Below are 17,846 nucleotides of genomic sequence, written 5' to 3'. Positions count from 1 at the left end.
GTTCCGAAATTCACAGCCAGTACTGAAAATCTACAATATACGTTACGTAAACTATAGATTTCCAGTACTGGCAGTGAATTTCCGAACACAGCCCAAGTTGAACCGAGATTAAAATTAATCTACATTGGTGGAAATAGGCATAAAAGTTAAATCAGAACCGAATGTTACTAGAGATTAACTTTTAAAATTGCATTGGTAGAAACAGGCATAAACCTCATTTACATGTAATGGCCTTAATGGCCTTCAGCAATCTAGTATAGTATAAATATCTATGTACATTCCTATATCTATATATATTCCTATATCGATGAGCAACACATCTTTGAAAATAAGCGGGAAGGGGATCCGTTAATCCAACAATGAACAAAATCGAGAGCATTCTGGTCACGTGAGCAAAAGACGATCGTTTCTCCCGCGCTTGCATCCGTAATTATCGTTTGACCTTTTCAATTGGACTATTTTTTTGGCCAGCGCGTACGTGTACGCCGTATTTATAGCGACAACGAGTCTCGAAAATAGGTAACTATGTACACCACGTGCGTCACCTGTAGGTGTTGTTACCGCTGCCGCATGTGTCTCGGCAGATAAATCTTTCATTTTTATAATTTTTTGTTGTATTGCAGTTGACTATTGTATACATGCATGCATATGTAAATATGGCATCCTGTGACTGGCAGATTACTAAACAGAAACTGACGGAGCGTAGTCAGTATTTGTTGGAATTGGGACTATGGTCTGATTGCAATTTTATCGTAGGACAAGAGCCTCAGCAACAAACTTTCAAGGGCCACAAGTTGTTCCTAGCAATGTCCAGTCCGGTCTTTGAGGCTATGTTTTTTGGTGGCATGGCGGAAAAGAATGATCCCATACCAATTGAGGATGTGCAGCCAGAAGCATTTAAGGTCTTATTGGAATACATATATACTGATAAAATAGAATTAGATTCCTTCGAATTGGCTTGTGACTTATGGAATTGTGCCAAGAAATATATGCTGCCATCTTTAGTAGAAGAGTGCATAAAGTATCTGAGCTCTCATCTTTCGGCGAAAAATGCATGCAAGGCATACGAGATTGCCAAGCTTTTTGAAGAATCTGGATTATTAGACAAGTGTCTACAAATCATACGTACAAAGACAAATGAAGTATTAAAGGAATCTACCTGGGAGGAAGTGGAGCTGAAAACACTTCTCAAAATTTTAGATCAGGATGACTTGCAGATTTTATCAGAAGTGGAATTATTTAATGCAGTAGAACGATGGGCCATTGCGGAATGTCAGAGGAAATCTCTCGAGCCCACAGATAAGACATCTTTAAGATCTGTTATTGGAAGTGCACTCTTAAAGATAAGATTTTTGAGTTTGTCTTCTAAAGAATTTGCAGATGGTATTGGTGTGTCTCCTCTGCTTACACGAGACGAAGCTTTCACTATATTAATGAATATACCAAGCAAGGACATAGTACCTATGCCAGAAGGTTTTTCCACTAATAGGAATAGAAGAAATCCAAACGTAATAAATTTTCAAGCACAAACTACTTTTGTGAGTCAGGAAAACGCTTCACCAATGTTTGGAGTCGCCAATTCTTCATTACCATTTGGAAGAACACATAAGGCAGGATATTCATTTGGATCTTATAACTCCAATGGCACTGATAGAAGGTTTCAATAAGAGAAATCATTGGCGAATAGATAGCTCATACAATCTACGTGCGCAGAATATTTTATTGTCCACTAAATACATGCTTTGGTGCTGAATACTGTTTAGACATAGCAACATGGCGTGCTATGATTTTTAACATATAACATTTTTTACATATATATTTTATATAATACATACATAATACATCGTGTTATAAAAATATAACAGGGATGTCCAACTAGTTGGTCGCGACATGTTGTGTTCCAATTAATTTGTATTTTGACACTTAGTTTATCTTTATTGATATGTTTTAAACACTAAAATCTCATTCTATTTTTTTCTTTTTCCATAGGTAACATCGCGCTATATAAAAAAAAAAGTTGCAGGAAGGTTGATCTGTGCTAAAAATAAGGTTTACTACTAACAAAGTTTATTACTTATAATTACTGAATTCCATTTTTCCGATTCTGGTAAAGCGAAGATTTCTCGTTTAAATGTTGTAGTCGTTTTAAAATTGAAAAATTCGACATTTTTTCAAAAATTCACATTTATTATTTGTTTCACATTAAATTGTTTTAACATCTGTACCATTGAGCATTATACTCATTTTAATAAATTAACAAATTTTTATTTTATTTATTTAACCTTGTTCAAATTTATAAGAATTATTTTAGATGTATGAGAGAATAATTTGAAATTTCATAGATCTCTTATTACATTTGAAATAAACGATTACTCAACACAGATATAAATAGATATTATAAATATATATACAGGATGTGCGTAATTCACGAATCAAGAGCAATAGCATACAAATTTCGCAAAAACGAAATAAAAAGTTTTCGATTTTTTAATTCAACCAATAATTTTTGAAATATAAGTGTTTAAAATTACCAAATCAAACTATATGGTTAAGCAATCGTTTATGTTGAGTCATTCATACTATTATTGTCAAAGATTCAAAAAAACAAGTAACTGTTTAATTATATATTTGATTGGTCAGTTTAAATCCTTATATTTTTTTTTAAACACTTGCTTGGATTGAAGAATTGTAAAGAATTTTTATCATTTTGATTCGCGAATTACAGGACACCCCATATATATATTTATAAATATTTTATATATAAATTTTTTTCCAAAAATATGTGTGCGCGCGCGCATGTATGTGTGTGATGAAACCTTGTAGCATTTCTTCATGAAATTTACACACTTCTTTTAGCTATATATTAAAAGTTCCAAACGATTAAATGTAAGAGATGCGTCATACATCATATATGAATTATCATTCTAACTCTCTAAATACTGCAATGGTTTGTACTATGTCTTCATTTAAGACTTTGAGGCATCAATAAGGACTGGGAATTCACCTAGTTCCTCTTCTTCAGGAATAATTGTACGTAAGGGACCAAAATATTATTGCCTCAGATCAGTAGTTCAAGAAACAGACTGCTTGAACACAAATGTGCTAGATTGCTCCGTTCAGTTTAAAGCGGATAGAAATATTTGTGTGGTGGGTGTACAGGTTCCCACGCAAGTTCCTGCGGTAAGCTACAAGCTTTATATAATTTATTATATACATATCTAGTTAGCATTTGTGTGTTTTATAATACAATATGTACATCACGCGTGTTTTAAAGACGAGTAATTTCTTATAATTCTATCTCCTTGATTGTGACGGCATACGTTTGACGTACACATATTTCACTACTAAAGCAAATTACGGTAATTATCTCGTGGAAATTACTTTCATTCGACCAGTTTATATTCAGAAACGTAAGGTTTGCAACACAATTGCTTTTCTGCTGTATAATCAATTATACTCGTTAGTCGTTATTTTAATAATTCATAAAATAAAAAGTATATTTTTATCTTTAAAAGGTGCATGATAAATGCATGATGAAGTCACTTATATTATGAGAATGTTATTCTGCTGTGAACAGGCTCATAGAGTTGGTGTGGTATTTAACAAGGCCAGATGGTATCTCCTAGGAGTTTGCGCTCAAAATGCATTCTGTGATTCTGTGTATTTCTCGTTCGAAGTCTGTGATAATGCAGTCACGTCCGTGATGCTCTTATTCGATCTATAGTTTTTACACGCCATTAACGTTAACAATGGTATTGGATGACAAAAAATAAGTATGTATTTCAGATTTGTGATAAGACGAGAACTACTCTTGCATATATAAATGGTGTTATACTATATTCTTTTTTAAAAACGTGTCTGTGTTACTGTAAATCCGAAAAGTCTGATAAAATTGTACATATGCTCAACTATTCTAATTCTAATCACAGTTTGCTCTACAAATAACTTCTTTAACTTGTACGATTTAAATTTTATCTTTATTAAATCTTATATATACATTATTTTGTGTTTTTATTTTCCCTGTGATATCAATTTTCATCTGAAAAAGAATCTAACGTTATAAAAAATAAATAATTTACAGATCTATATTATTGTTTTAACTTTATTACATATATTAAATCTCAAAATAGATATTAAATTATTAATTATAAAATATAACATCCGCATTTATATTATATTTATTCTGTAATTTATTCTATATTTATATTTATTCTAAATATCATAAATATCTTTACAACGATTAACATTGTTAAATAAAGACAAAATATTTTATAAAATAGAATCAGTCTGTACAAATGCATGATTAATCTCTATACATAAAAGAATGATTGCTATGTCATTTACCTCCCCATGTTCGTGGCACTGATTGCTCCATTGTAAAAAAATATTTTATAAACACGTATATATGTGCGATATTATAAATACAGTAACATCTGTTAAATCTATTTATGAAAACGCATAGTTATACATATTTGTGCATAATAATGTTTGTCTGGTAAATACAATGCGTTTTTATATAACAATTAAAAATATGACGTTTTATATACGTTTTGTGATCTTTAAACCTAGTAGATTCTTATGTTTTGTGTACAATAAAATCCCAGGTATCTCTCCATCTCAATTTTATCACATCCTTAGCACTGAGAACTGATGTGCCATAACTGAGTACAATGAATTTTTTAAACACGTAAATGACAAACAGAGCCCAAGCGATGGTACCACATGTCAAAATGTATAATGAAATACTCCATCGGCGATGAGTGCTGAAATAGATGATATAACAAATAATATTTATTTTATACAAGATTGAATTAAATTTACGAAGTTACAAAAATAGAAACCTACCTCATTAAGTAATATAGATGGTTAATAGTGGCGGCCGTTAATAAAACTTTGAAAATAAAAGCTGGTAAATAATGATGCAGAAATAAAGTTCTTTCAACAAATAAATAAGGCAAGAAATGAAGAAAGTATCCGGCTAACAATACACAAGCATTGTTAACAAACTTTTCCCACTCTTCCTCAGCAATGTCGAAACACTTCCTTCTTCTCCTTATTAAATAAAATATCAATAGAGTCGAGTATACCATCACTGAGATCGTGCCGGAGTACCAAATCACGATGTTCCCCAAAAGATGCACCTGCGCCTGAAATGATATAATATTATTTTACGTAGCGCAATTTAAATCTGTTTTATAAAACAGTAAATTTGCAAGTTAATTTAGTAGTGAAAAATTAAAATAAGACGAGAAGTGTAAATACACGCGCACACAAAATTGAAATGCGCTTTATTTCCTCTTAACAATGTATCGATCATAATGTGGAATTCTTTCAGCTTACGTTACTATCGTTCGACACCCAGTACGCGATTCCTCGGGACATGAACGGCCATTCAAGTGGTCCGCTGGAATACATGTGGCTGTTTTGACCCTCTTGGCCGCCGAACAACATCTTGACTTGCAGCTCCGCGAACTTCTCCCAAAAACTTAACGCAGTCGCCTGCAACGGTATCATCTCCGCACTGATCAGCTCCCGCTCCCGCTGCTTCTGATCCTCACTCTTGGTATACCGGTGCTCCTCGACGTTCCAGATGGAATTGGTTTGGTCTACCAGCCGATCCGCGACGACCTCGTGCTGATTGAAACCCCAATCTGGCAGCTGCCTGCCGCTGAACTTCAACGCGAACTCCGCTCCGTTCGCGTGCACGTGTATCAGTCGCACTTGGCTCTGAATCGCGTGCCACGTGTCGCCGGAGTGATCCCTGTTCGTGATCTCGATTCGCCACAGATTCTGCGCCGGCATCGACACGTTGTAGTCGATGTAGCACGACACCTCCTGACTCTGCGGCGTCATCGGCGCCGCGACGTCGTGGGAGTTCAACGCTCTGCTTGTAATACCGTGCACCAATTGGATCACATCGCCGTGCCGGATGGGCTCGCTGGGTTTCGTCACCACCAGGTCGTTCTTGTCCGGCTTCTTGACGATCCACCAGTTGTTGACGTCTTTGAACGAGTAGCAAGTGACTTGTTGCTGATGGGAGCTGCCACGACCATCGGGATACCGTAGCGGATACACGTGGTTGTGACTGTGCAACCAACAGGCTCTACCGTATGTGTGTCTAAGGGTGATCTGTGAACCGTGCGTCACCTCCAGAGGCTGTCCCTTCGTGATGCTGGCGAGTCCTCCCTCCAGACTCGCTTGGAACGCGCTGGTCATCACCGAATCGTGTGGTCCTGCCTTATGGAGTACCGCCAGGTGTACGTAGAATATGCTCAGGTATACAGTGGCGATAACGGTGATCAACACGGTGAGTCTTACGAAGAAATGGATCCACAGAATCGAACACGACAGAGTCTTCCTCGGAAGCAGGGACCAGTAATCACGAGAGATCAGGAAGAGCGCGAGAAGCATGGAATAAAATGCGACATACTTCACGCTGTAAGAAAAGAAAATTTTGATCGTGTAAATTTGATCGAAAACAAACGTGAATGGCAATGAAAAAGATTGTGATCGTACCATAGCGCGCATGTTAAGTTCGCGACGCCTAATATCAGCCATATCCACCAAGATGCGGATGTCGGTTGATCCATGACTTTCCGAAATTTCACGACACATAGCAACCCGAGCAATGAGAACTGCATCAAGATGCTTTCCATCAGAATAAATCTTGACTGTGTCAACAATGCATTATCTAAAATAGTAATAAATGTATTAACAAAATACGTGTGTTTTAGAATTGTAATAACAAACATCGCACGAGAAGTGATTCAATATAAATAATATTAATTACAATATTAAAATATTAAATCCTAAATTATGTAATATATGCGCGTATAATAGACTTTTGCTATATCTATTATTTTCAATAAGACATAGCAAGTTGATTTTCAAATTTAATTTCTATTACTTATATAAATCACTAAATTTTCAGATTATTTGTAATATTAGTCTTTTAATTAAAAGGCAGAGAAGTGAAAATAGGAGCAAGCAGCATGTGCTGTGAACACGCAATCTTAGTACGCACTTTCTGAGCTAAGAGGAAATTACCGAACAATAATAAAATTCCAGCGATTGCAGCAGCCCATTGTCTCAAACCGAGCTCCAGAACAAGATGATATCCTGTGGGGATCAGCAAGCTGCCACATATTGCAGGTACTAGTCGTAACGCATACAACGGAATCGTGTCGCTGTAAGGACTTCCTATCCTGTCGAATTTGAATTGTCCATCGAAACCAGCCAAGTATGCTGCCGCGGAGACTAATTGTTTCCCTAGTGGCGGGTGGGAATCGAAAAAGAATGTTCTCTTCATGTACAGTCCGACATATTTGCCATAGTGTAGCTCGTCGAAGCTGAAATTAATATGAGTAATTAATATATACATTATAATTAATTATAATTAAGAAATTTTAATATGTTATTATCGGAGCTGTGCTGTATTTGTTAAAAATATGTATACGCTTACACGATACTGCGTGGTTCCTCGAGGCGATAAAGGCGAGTGCAAATGCCCGCAATTAATAAAATTGCTGCTATCAGATCAATTTCCAAACTGATTCTGATTCGAGCACAAACTGTATTGCTCGATACAAGTTGTTTTGATGTGGTCGAATTTGATGGATTTTCTTTTTTATTTTCTATAGAAATGTCTGAAGTTACTTGCCCATCTCCCTGCAACAAATAAAGATTGATATAGTAATCAATTAAATCTAAATTAACTGAAAAATATCTTAGTATGTTACGTGGAAAATATATATTTTTGATAACAAAATTTGTTACTCCTATTTATAAAATTTTGTTCTAATTTTTATTCTATTAAATTCTATTTATATTTTTTGCGATATTTTTGCTTCTTCACAAATTGTGTGCTCTTTCAATTTATTTTTGTAAAAATAGAAATGAGAAACTATATCTGTTTTAGAATAATCTTTTCAATATTTTTTCTACAAAAAAAATGAAACATTCTGTGTATAATGAGATTTTCGATTTTCTAGAGCCATAAGTTTCGACATAAATTGTGAACAGTTTAAATTCTAAATAAGATGCTAGAGCAGAGTTAATTTCAACTCTTGCGTCGAATTTAAAAATTTTCGAATGCATTATTCCAGTTGATTCAGATAACACAATAATATTAGATATCTGTGCGTAATTTTCTCACGCAATTATATATATATTTCCACCCAAGAAATCTTTGAGATTTGAATATCGCGGCTCACCTCATCCTTTTGAACTGTCCTTGAGTGATTTGTAATCGCGTCGGCGTCGTGCTCTAAATGTGAGCTGTGCTTGCCGTCTTGCGGCTTTGCCCGCCTGCGCCGAACTTCCATCATTGTGTGAAAAATCTGCCGGAAAGAGAGAGAGAGAGAGAGACCACGAACTATTCGAAATTCTTTAAATGTCCGCAGAAGACGGAGAAGAGAATGACTGTCTTAGGTTGGTTATCCACGCTGTACCGCATTTGCTTTGATGTCTCACTTAACAAATTCCTTTTCACGGTCGCATTTTACGGGAGAAACGCTCCTTCTAGTCCGAAATTCATTCTTTAACCAGTGGTCTCACACAGTCTACGTCAGCACTGCTTCGTGCTAAACAGTACTGGACTCCTTCGCCGCGAAAGTACCCTTCACTCGGAGATCCCCATGAATCCTCGGAACCTCGAACACTCTCTCAGCGACTTCCGAGTGACGCTGCCGGCTGTTCACTCGCGTTATCAAATGTTAGTGATGTAATAGCGATTTTAACGCGCTTAAAGATCGCGCGGGGATAGATTCTTTCTACATACTTGCGCGTAGGAGCGGACTTGCTGTTAGGTTATCATGAGTTTGACATAACGGTACCGTCTCCGAGGATCCTATTTCAGCGACGGTTCTGCGCATCGCGTGGCAAGCTATACTTGCCATTTTTTTTAGAATTGTATGGCGTTTTAACTTGGCGCACTTTTTTCGCGGCTTGTCGTTTTGACAATTCTCAATCTATGTGTTGTTTCGTTCGTTATTGTCGTTTCTTCGTCACAATTAGGTTTGTTGAATATCTAACTGTTGATTATACTAAAGTTGTTTTACTGACAATAGAGTCACGCACGCTATAATAAATGCACCTTTGTATACAGAACATTCTTTTTAAACAACACGTGGTCGCGCAATAAGAAATGATGCAGTAATCAGCGTTTTGTTTTTCCGCAAATAATCGGTTTTCCAGTTTTTTTTTCTGGAAATAATAAATGCATAATCTAGATTACTGCGTTTTTTGTGATATGCATTATGTGTAAAAATCATTGAGAACATGAATTTATTGTTTTACTATTTACTTATTATTTATTATTTTATGTTTCAGGTGAATTTCTTACACGTGTTAAGAGATATTTGCAAAGATACTAACATTTATAGTATTTTTCTACTAACTTATGGTGACAATAATCATTAAATAAAAAAAGGAAAATTTAGAAGCTTATGCTTATTATTGTTATAAAGCATGGATACTGAAAAAGTATTGTGTCCAATATGTGGCAAAAATTTTGCTTTCTCTATTATTGAATCTCATGCTAGTAAGTGCTTATTCCTGAATGAATCTGTGAAAAATGAAACCACCATTTTTCTGAAAGACTCAAGTCCTGTAAACAAAAAGAATAAGTTCAAACCAGTGCAAAGATCTAATCAAGTGAAGAGGAAGAATTCTTTGGATCAGTTTTCTTCACAAAGTTTTCAAAAGAATGAAGAGGATGTTAAAGATGTCATGCCACAGAAAAATGTAACTATTATTGCTTTGTTTGGCAGTGGAATTAAATGATATATTAACTCAATACTTGTATAATTATAAATATAAATAGTAGGCAACACAATTCATTTTAATATTAAATTTTCCTGTGATATATAACTTTATAAAATTACTGTATGAAAGACTTAAATTTTGCTTGCAGACAAACAACGAGTGCAAGAAATTGCGCGGGAATGAACGTACACCTCTTGCAGAACAGATGAGGCCCACATCACTGTTGAACTTTGTCGGCCAGAAACACATTCTTGGACCACACACTATGCTCGCAGAGCTCCTGCAAAAAGGAGAGATACCTAACATGATACTTTGGGGTCCACCCGGATGTGGCAAAGTACTATTACCTATTTTTAGAGTTTCTTGCATGTGAATACTTATTTGTGGACATGTACATTGGCTTTTCTTTTTGTAGACGTCCCTGGCTAACGTTATCGCACACATATGTAAGAATGACGTGAACCGTAAGCTTAGATATGTTAAGCTCTCCGCAGCAATGGCTGGCGTGCAAGAGGTAAAGGAAGTCATCAGCATCGCTGCCAATCATATCAAATTTGCGCAGCGTACGATAGTGTTCATGGATGAGATACATAGGTTTAACAAGATGCAGCAAGACGTGTTCTTGCCGCATGTTGAATCCGGAACCATCACCCTGATCGGTGCCACGACAGAAAATCCCTCATTCAGCTTGAACTCTGCATTACTGAGCCGATGCAGAGTGATCGTTCTGCACAAATTGTCTGTCGTGAACTTGGTGTCGATCTTGAAACGTGCGGTAATTTCACTCGAAGGTATCATGCACACATCAGAGAAAAATGAAAATACTTTGCAACCCGCCAGTGAAGAAAGCACGTCAAAGGAAGACAAGATCGAAACAGAACTGTCCTGCGGTATAAAGTTTGTTATAGACGAACCGACGATAGAATGGTTGGCTGGAACCTGCGACGGTGATGCTCGAATAGCCCTAGGAGGACTGGAATTGGCTGTGCGATCTAAGGCACCGAATGAAGAGAACTTATTAGACGTTGATTTGCCTATAATAACGCTGAAAGATGTCGAGGAGAGCTTAAAGAAGTCGCACATGCTTTATGATAAAAAGGGCGATCAACATTACGATATGATCTCCGCGTTGCACAAGTCGGTCAGAGCCAATGATGAAAACGCTGCACTTTACTGGCTGACCAGAATGATTTCCGGTGGCGAAGATCCGGTTTACATCGCGCGAAGATTAGTCAGGATGGCTAGTGAAGATGTCGGCTTAGCTGATCCAAAAGCTCTTGGTTAGCAGATCATTTATGACATTAAAGTATACACTTTAGCAGCAATTATGTCATGATATATTTATTTCAAAAATGATTAACAATTATTTAATAATTATAACTTTTTTTAAAAGATATTTATTAATTTTTTATAATAACTGATTTGAAAAATTAATTGTGATAATTTACAGATTTTTAAAATGATATTTCACTTAAACACTTTATGTAAATAATATTATTTATATAGGAATAGCAGTGCATACAATGCACGGTTGTAAAATGATAGGAATGCCGGAATGCGATGTTCTTTTGGCGCAATGCACGACATATCTGGCAAGAGCTCCCAAATCCAGATTAATGGAGGATGCACTTAGAGCTGCGCAAAGAGTGGTAGCCGAGCACAAAGGTCCGCAGCCAGGAGTGCCTTTGCATTTGAGGAATGCCCCTACAAGACTTATGAAGGATTTGGGTAAATAATTTGTAATTTATTTAGTTCTTTTTTTTGTGAGACAAATAAATCAAACTATTATTTCAGGGCACGGCAAGGGATACAATATGAAGAACAAGGATGAATCTGGATTAAATTATTTGCCAGAGGGATTGGAAAATTTGGATTTCTTTGGAGATGAGGACGATACCATGTAAAAATACTGTGGTCGTTGCTTCATACTTCACACAAGATATATTTTAGCATTTTAATGTTGTATTATAATAAGGTATAATTTATACTATATTTTTTTATGAGTCTTGTACAAAAGTCACAGATCTCTCAGGGATTAAAGTGTGAACTACCACAAATATTAACGTAAAATAAAATATAATATATGTATATAGTATGTATATAAAAAATATTGTTAATAACAAATAAAATACGTATAAGAATATAGAAATATCAAAAAAACACATGACAGTCATTTGCGTAATACCAGAAATAATGCTTTCCAATCCAATTAAATAAAAATTTCTAAATTTAAATTTAGTGATAATATATGTGATGATAAATCGTTTGTAATTTAATTCTTGTTTTGTGAGACAAGTAAATCGAATTATTATTTCACGGCTCGGTAAGGGTTACAATATGTTGCACAAGGATGAATCTCGATTAAGTTATTTTCCAATTAGCGATAATTTAAGTTTAGTTCATTAAGCTAACGTTTAATTGATAAATTCACACCAATTTCAATTTCTTTATGAATGCACACATTTCTTCCAGATTATCGTCTTATTATTAGCGGGCATATCCACTATTTCTATTAACTTGATACCGTTCTCTTCGGCCAACTTCTTCAAGTCTCTCACGTCTCGCAAACCCCAACTCGGATCCTGCGATTTCAAAGACTTGTCGAAATTTATATTACTCTGCGGAGTGATCTGACCATCAAATGCGTACGGTCCATACGTAATTAACAGCCCGTTCGGTTTCAGCAATTGTCCCGCGTTGTTGAATAAGCCGATGGTACAGGCGTACGGCGAGATATGCATCATATTCGCATTATATATGTACTCTAAACTATTCAGCTTGAAGATACGATTATCCCACAGCCGGAATTCCGTGGTGATGTCAATTTTCATGGGACTTTTTATGTTCGAATATCCATTAGCGTGCGCGGCGATGCTTTCCAGAAGTCGCGGTTCGTACTCCGAGGGGTAAAACGTGATATGCGGGAAATGAGGCGCGAAGTGCGCCACGTGTTGCCCAGAACCAGAAGATATCTCCAGGAAGGATTGATTCGTGCCGCGCTGGATGTATCGTTTTAAAACCGATAGTATTGGATCCTTATTGCGATCCGCCGCGGGATAAACAAGCTTTTTGGCAGCCATAGTATGCGACCTTGAAGAAATTACACCTTTATTTTATTTAGAAAGTTTACAGACACGTGTAATAGTGTTTGTGTGTGTATATTTCTCGAGAGACGTACGGAAAATTAAACCTAAATATATTGCAAAGTGGCATAAAAAGATCTTTTGTAAAGTCTTGTTAAAACATACTGCACATTGTGCATTACATTAAGAGTTGTATATTGCTTTCTCAAAGTTTAACTCATGCCACTTTGAAATTAAACGTAAGACGAAGTGCACATCTCACCTGTGATTAACAGCGTAATGAATGATATTCATTTCTACGTCATGCTACTTGTGACATTACTGTTTGTATCTATAGCAAGAGATTGCATACCCTGAAAAAATGCAAATAATTTTTTACACTGTTATATAAAACTCCTATTTTTACTTTGTTGAAAAATAAATCGTTTCAACATTATTTTATGCATATAATTATTACAACTAATTATTATCCAATAGTTAACGAATATTTAATGCTAACACTTTTTGATAAAGTTAAAATATTGTAAGAAAAGATACCAAATGGTTTTTTGGTAGCAACAAATAAAATAAGTTCAAAATATAATATGCATTATGTTTATTACACATTATAGACATAATAGTTTACAAAACTGCTTGCACGTCTGTGATGCAGATAATTTTAATTCTCATTGTTTCTATTACAACATAATGTTGAGTTGCTAATCTTCAGTTCTAATCAAATATAATTGTCACAAAAGAACTAATGACTGGCCATTACGAAACAATTCAAATTATTTTAATAATAATACACATACAATAAGATTATGTATATAAAATATATACAAAAATACGGTTCGTACCATGTTCGTACATTACGTATGATGCGATTACATTATCATTCTCATAAAAGTCCTTTCGATCACAGTAAATTAAGCTACAGATTTAAAGGTAGTAATTAAGTTAGAATTTGACTAAATCAGCTTTAACGTTTCTTTTTGTCTGAGCCGTCTTTTCCTTTGGCAGTCGTCCTTTCCTTTTTTTCCTGAGTCTTTTTATGTTTCGTTAATTCCGGTATGTATACCGAATGTCCGGTTTTCTTTAAATGTTCGAATAATTTGTTTTTACTAGGGAATTCTGATGAGCAAGAAACGCAGCGATGAGATACATCATCAACTTCTGGATCAAAGGCTGGATCCCTTTCCTTTCTCTTGCTTTCCTCTCTTTCCTTGCGTTCCTCTCTCTTGCACCGCTTCTTTGCTTTATCGACTTTCGATATTCCGCCAGCAATATTTGCTTCTTCCGTCATTTCGCTTTCGCTCTCGGCCTCTTGTTTCTCTTCTTTCTGCGTCTCTTCGTTATCTCGAAACTGTTTAGTTATCGTTACTTTCCTTTGTTGTAACTTCTTGCGCTGCTTCTTCGACAGCCACATCTCTTCGTTAATGCTCTCCGTGTCGTCGCCACTAGCACGATCTAGCATAGGATTCGGATTCTGAACATTTCGCTTTTTCTTCTTTTTCTTTTTCTTCTGACGAGCCAATGCAATGTCTTCTTCCTGATCAGATATTAATTCATCTTCAGACGTTATGTCCTCAGTCTCATTTTCTATTTTAGATGAGTACGAAGTACTTTCCATCTCTGGTCCTGTGACTAACGGAACATCTACATTATTCACCTTGTTTTTCTCGCTTGCCAGTCGAGGATGTACGGAATTTTCCTCGTCGTCTGATATCAGTTCGGCAGGAGAGGCATCTTCGTTGACGGGCTCGTTGCTCTGGGAAGAAGCAACAGGATTCAGCAAGAAATCAGGCATCTGCGAGTCTGTTGCTAACTTAGGTCCATTTAGCGAAGCTGATTCCGCGCTCGAGTCTTCCGTGCTTTCTCGAGAGCTATCGCGATCCTCATCTCCCTCCAACATATCGAGTCTGAGCGCACTGGCCTTCTCCTGGTGTCTCTTCGACTTTTCGTGATTCATGAAAGCCTTTTGCGTCTTGAAGATTTTATTGCAGGCGATGCAGTAGAGATTTCTGTTATCGTCCTTGTCGTCTATCCCGAATTCCGCCGTTAGGTTCGCCTCAATGTTCTTCAATTCCGCTTCAATGTTTGAAAATTTCGACCACTCCGACTCAGTATGATTGTGCAACAGTTTCTGTCTTTCCAGCAAGTGTGCCTTTCTGCGCTCTTCCGCCTTACGGAAATTCTCCCGAGCACGTTCGGCCAGTTTTCCCGCGTAAGCCTGCACGCGCTTGTCGCGTTTGCGAACGAAGGCGACGAGGTTGCGCACTTGCTCGTTTCTCTCGCGCCTCGCTTTATCACGCACCTTCTTGTTCTCCTTCTCAGCGAGCCTAAATATGCGTCGACTTGCCACCTTGCGTACGTCATAAGGATCCAGCCAAGCATAGGATTTCTTGGTGCTGTAACTCTGCCAATAAGAATAGAACTTATGCACCACTTCCTCGTAAGAGCTCTGAGAGTCGCCAAAACCGGGAATTTCTTCATCAGAATCACTGTCTTCGGCAAACTCCGCATCTTCTGCTGCCAATTTTTCAAACACATTCCGATAAACAGTGTAGAAACCTTTCTGGTCGTCCCCATAACCCTTGAAACATGAAACGGAGAAATATCGAAAGAGATTGATGGATTCATCCTTGTAATCCTCTCCAATGCCACCCTTTAAGATAGCCTCTCGATGATTGTCATACCAAGTACGCTCATGGGGATCGCTCAGTATCTCCCATGCTTGCTGAACAAGCTGAAACTGTTCTTTAGCTGTATCCTGATTATCCAGATTTTTATCTGGATGCCATTTCAACGCTAACTTCCTATATGCTTTTTTTATATCATCATCAGAGGCATTTCTTGCAATTCCCAATACTTCGTAGTGACACTTCATTGTACTGTACGTTCATACACAACTGTCCGACACAATGTCCTTATTTAAATCAAAAACTGTGTGCTAAAAGAATTTATACCATTAAACTATGAAATTGAATAGTTTTCACATAATCTAACAATGTATATAGATTGAAGCAGACAATTTAGTTGAAAACAATTTAAGAATTCATTAGTGTAACTTCTCTTCACTGTATAAGTTCGTAGCAAAAGATTTGCGAAAGAAACAAACACATAAAATGAAATTGTATTTAATATAAATCTTAATATTCTTAGCAAATACAGTAATATAGATATATCCACTGGCCAGTATTATAGGTTATTCTACCACGGGTACTTTCTATTTAGCAACACAAATCGGCACAAGCATTAACCTTTATTGTTCACTGAATTTTGAAAAAAAAAAAAAAAAAAAAAAAAACAGAATAAGTCGCTTGTGTCGACTTGTGTCACTAAATGGAAAGCATCCTACGTAATTCACTCTACGTTATTATATAAAAACTTCTCTTCAATATATTTAAAATTCTGTCTAATAATTCAACATCATAAAATCAATTAGAAGTAAAGAAACAACAGCCGCAATAATCTCCTAAATTATTTTGAACCAAGATATTATCTGCATTATGAAATTATTTTTAGGAATACATACATATTCACGCCAATCATATATTAATGAGCAATATTTTTAATTATTCTTTATAATCACGTCGCACATCGTGTGTCGTCGATGATTATCTCTAGTGTGCCAAAAAAAGAATGCGCTTACCTAACTTTGGCTAATACGTTGATGCTGTATAATGCGTAATTGATGTAAAATGTTCCAAATACTAGAATAACCAAGAACGCCGACAGTAATTACAATCATATATTGTAGTTGTGTATTCCGTAATAATATATCTCGGAGCAATGCGTCGTTTCCAGCTCCGTATGTTTTGTGCGGTCTTGTATTTGTGAAATTTGTTGGACATGTGTTCTGATAAGTATGTTCAAATTTTCTTCAATATATTTGAAAAAATTATAATTAATTAGAAAAAAACAATTTCTTATTTCAGTTTTTTAAATATAATTTAATTTTATTTGTACAGAGATTTCGGAATAAATTCTCTGAAATTAAGGTCTGTTCTTTATATACTGGAATGGGCACAGATCGCTTGTCACGAGCCGAGAAAGAACCACGTGTCGTGTATTGCTGTCCTTCTACGTACAGTCAAGTTCGAAACTTAAAATGGTGGGAGATTTAAATTCATAAATAGTAATAAAAAGCAATCATAATCTATTATAAATATTAAAATAACCTATTTAATATTAAAATAATTAACAATTCTGTCAAAATTAAATTATAAACTCTGAAATTGTACTTATAATTTAAATTTGAGAAAATTAAGCTGTGATAATGTTAACTTTTATCACAAATTTGAAGAAAGTTTTATGTTTTTGTTTATAGAAGCTTTGTGTATAATAGTTTTCTTATGCTGTATCTTATTCTTATTCTGTAACGTAAAATTATATTTATTGTTAATAATAAATTGTCATGAATTTATATACAGAATAGCTAAAAAATATTATCAACATTTTTTATATAGTTATTTATTTGGATGTGTTCAATCCTTTGTATTATTCCAAAAATTGGATTCCTAAAAATATCGATAAAAGAAATAAATGATTGGAAGCATTAAACATGAAAAATTTTAATCCATATAAAACAGCAGTCTGCCTGTTCTGTACATTAATAAATTTTATACATTTTGTACATTCTGCAAAGAAGAAGGTTTTTGCTACAAACCCCATCTTTTATAAACAATATTATTGTAATTATAATATCGCACATGTATATACGTGTTCATAAAATGTTTTTTTTATAATGAAGCAATAAGTGCAATAAATATGGGATAAATGACATAGCGATCACAGTCTTTTATCTCTAGAGATTAATCATACATTTGTACAAACTGATTCTATTTTATAAAATAGTTTCGTCTTTATTTAACAGTGTTAATTGTTATGAAGATATTTATATTTATTCTAAATATAAATATTATAATATATAATAAATATAATATAAATGTGGATGTTATATTTTATAATTAATAATTTAATATCTATTTTGAAATTTAATATATGTAACAAAGT

General features: G+C 35.2%; 5 protein-coding genes across 12 annotated transcripts; 2 read left to right on the top strand and 3 right to left on the bottom strand.

Moving 5' to 3' along the window:
• Positions 1-312: 312 nt before the first annotated feature.
• Positions 313-4,001, top strand: LOC105667904 (BTB/POZ domain-containing protein 6-B-like). 5 transcript variants are annotated; one of them, XR_010888546.1, is made up of 4 exons: positions 313-519; positions 624-1,610; positions 1,990-2,947; positions 3,023-4,001. XR_010888546.1 is itself a non-coding variant. In XM_012360026.2 (3 exons), exons 2-3 carry the CDS (start codon positions 639-641, stop codon positions 2,059-2,061), a joined length of 1,044 nt encoding a protein of 347 aa, XP_012215449.1. In that variant the 5' UTR covers positions 313-519; positions 624-638; the 3' UTR covers positions 2,062-4,001. The 5 variants fall into 5 exon arrangements, 2 of the variants coding, with proteins under 2 accessions (XP_012215449.1, XP_067205755.1); XR_010888545.1 differs by having other exon boundaries at positions 1,990-3,180; positions 3,578-4,001; XR_010888547.1 differs by having other exon boundaries at positions 1,990-3,180; positions 3,516-4,001.
• rt (Protein O-mannosyltransferase rt) lies at positions 3,956-8,349 on the bottom strand. Its single transcript, XM_012359938.2, has 7 exons — positions 8,214-8,349; positions 7,463-7,668; positions 7,048-7,349; positions 6,517-6,691; positions 5,341-6,436; positions 4,846-5,147; positions 3,956-4,763 (listed from the first exon to the last, which is right to left on the bottom strand). Exons 1-7 carry the CDS (start codon positions 8,325-8,327, stop codon positions 4,577-4,579), a joined length of 2,382 nt encoding a protein of 793 aa, XP_012215361.2. The 5' UTR covers positions 8,328-8,349; the 3' UTR covers positions 3,956-4,576.
• Positions 8,292-11,927, top strand: LOC105667857 (ATPase WRNIP1). 3 transcript variants are annotated; one of them, XM_012359943.2, is made up of 6 exons: positions 8,292-8,430; positions 9,331-9,744; positions 9,914-10,102; positions 10,181-11,045; positions 11,272-11,493; positions 11,560-11,927. In XM_012359943.2, exons 2-6 carry the CDS (start codon positions 9,469-9,471, stop codon positions 11,667-11,669), a joined length of 1,662 nt encoding a protein of 553 aa, XP_012215366.2. In that variant the 5' UTR covers positions 8,292-8,430; positions 9,331-9,468; the 3' UTR covers positions 11,670-11,927. The 3 variants fall into 3 exon arrangements, with proteins under 3 accessions (XP_012215366.2, XP_012215365.2, XP_012215364.2); XM_012359942.2 differs by lacking the exon at positions 8,292-8,430 and adding an exon at positions 8,576-8,713; XM_012359941.2 differs by lacking the exon at positions 8,292-8,430 and adding an exon at positions 8,878-9,015.
• A 285-nt stretch (positions 11,928-12,212) lies between these two features.
• Positions 12,213-12,845, bottom strand: LOC105667859 (methyltransferase-like 26). The gene has a single exon (XM_067349323.1). It carries the CDS (start codon positions 12,843-12,845, stop codon positions 12,213-12,215), a length of 633 nt encoding a protein of 210 aa, XP_067205424.1.
• A 265-nt stretch (positions 12,846-13,110) lies between these two features.
• Positions 13,111-16,808, bottom strand: LOC105667856 (dnaJ homolog subfamily C member 21). 2 transcript variants are annotated; one of them, XR_010888541.1, is made up of 3 exons: positions 16,483-16,808; positions 13,688-15,780; positions 13,111-13,201 (listed from the first exon to the last, which is right to left on the bottom strand). XR_010888541.1 is itself a non-coding variant. In XM_012359940.2 (2 exons), exon 2 carries the CDS (start codon positions 15,715-15,717, stop codon positions 13,810-13,812), a length of 1,908 nt encoding a protein of 635 aa, XP_012215363.1. In that variant the 5' UTR covers positions 15,718-15,780; positions 16,366-16,808; the 3' UTR covers positions 13,429-13,809. The 2 variants fall into 2 exon arrangements, 1 of the variants encoding a protein (XP_012215363.1); XM_012359940.2 differs by lacking the exon at positions 13,111-13,201 and having other exon boundaries at positions 13,429-15,780; positions 16,366-16,808.
• Between the last annotated feature and the right edge of the window lie 1,038 nt (positions 16,809-17,846).

Source organism: Linepithema humile, chromosome 2, assembly GCF_040581485.1.
Source record: "Linepithema humile isolate Giens D197 chromosome 2, Lhum_UNIL_v1.0, whole genome shotgun sequence".
NCBI lineage: Eukaryota > Metazoa > Arthropoda > Insecta > Hymenoptera > Formicidae > Linepithema > Linepithema humile.
Note: the sequence above shows the minus strand (reverse complement) of the source record. Positions and strands in the feature narration are given on the sequence as shown.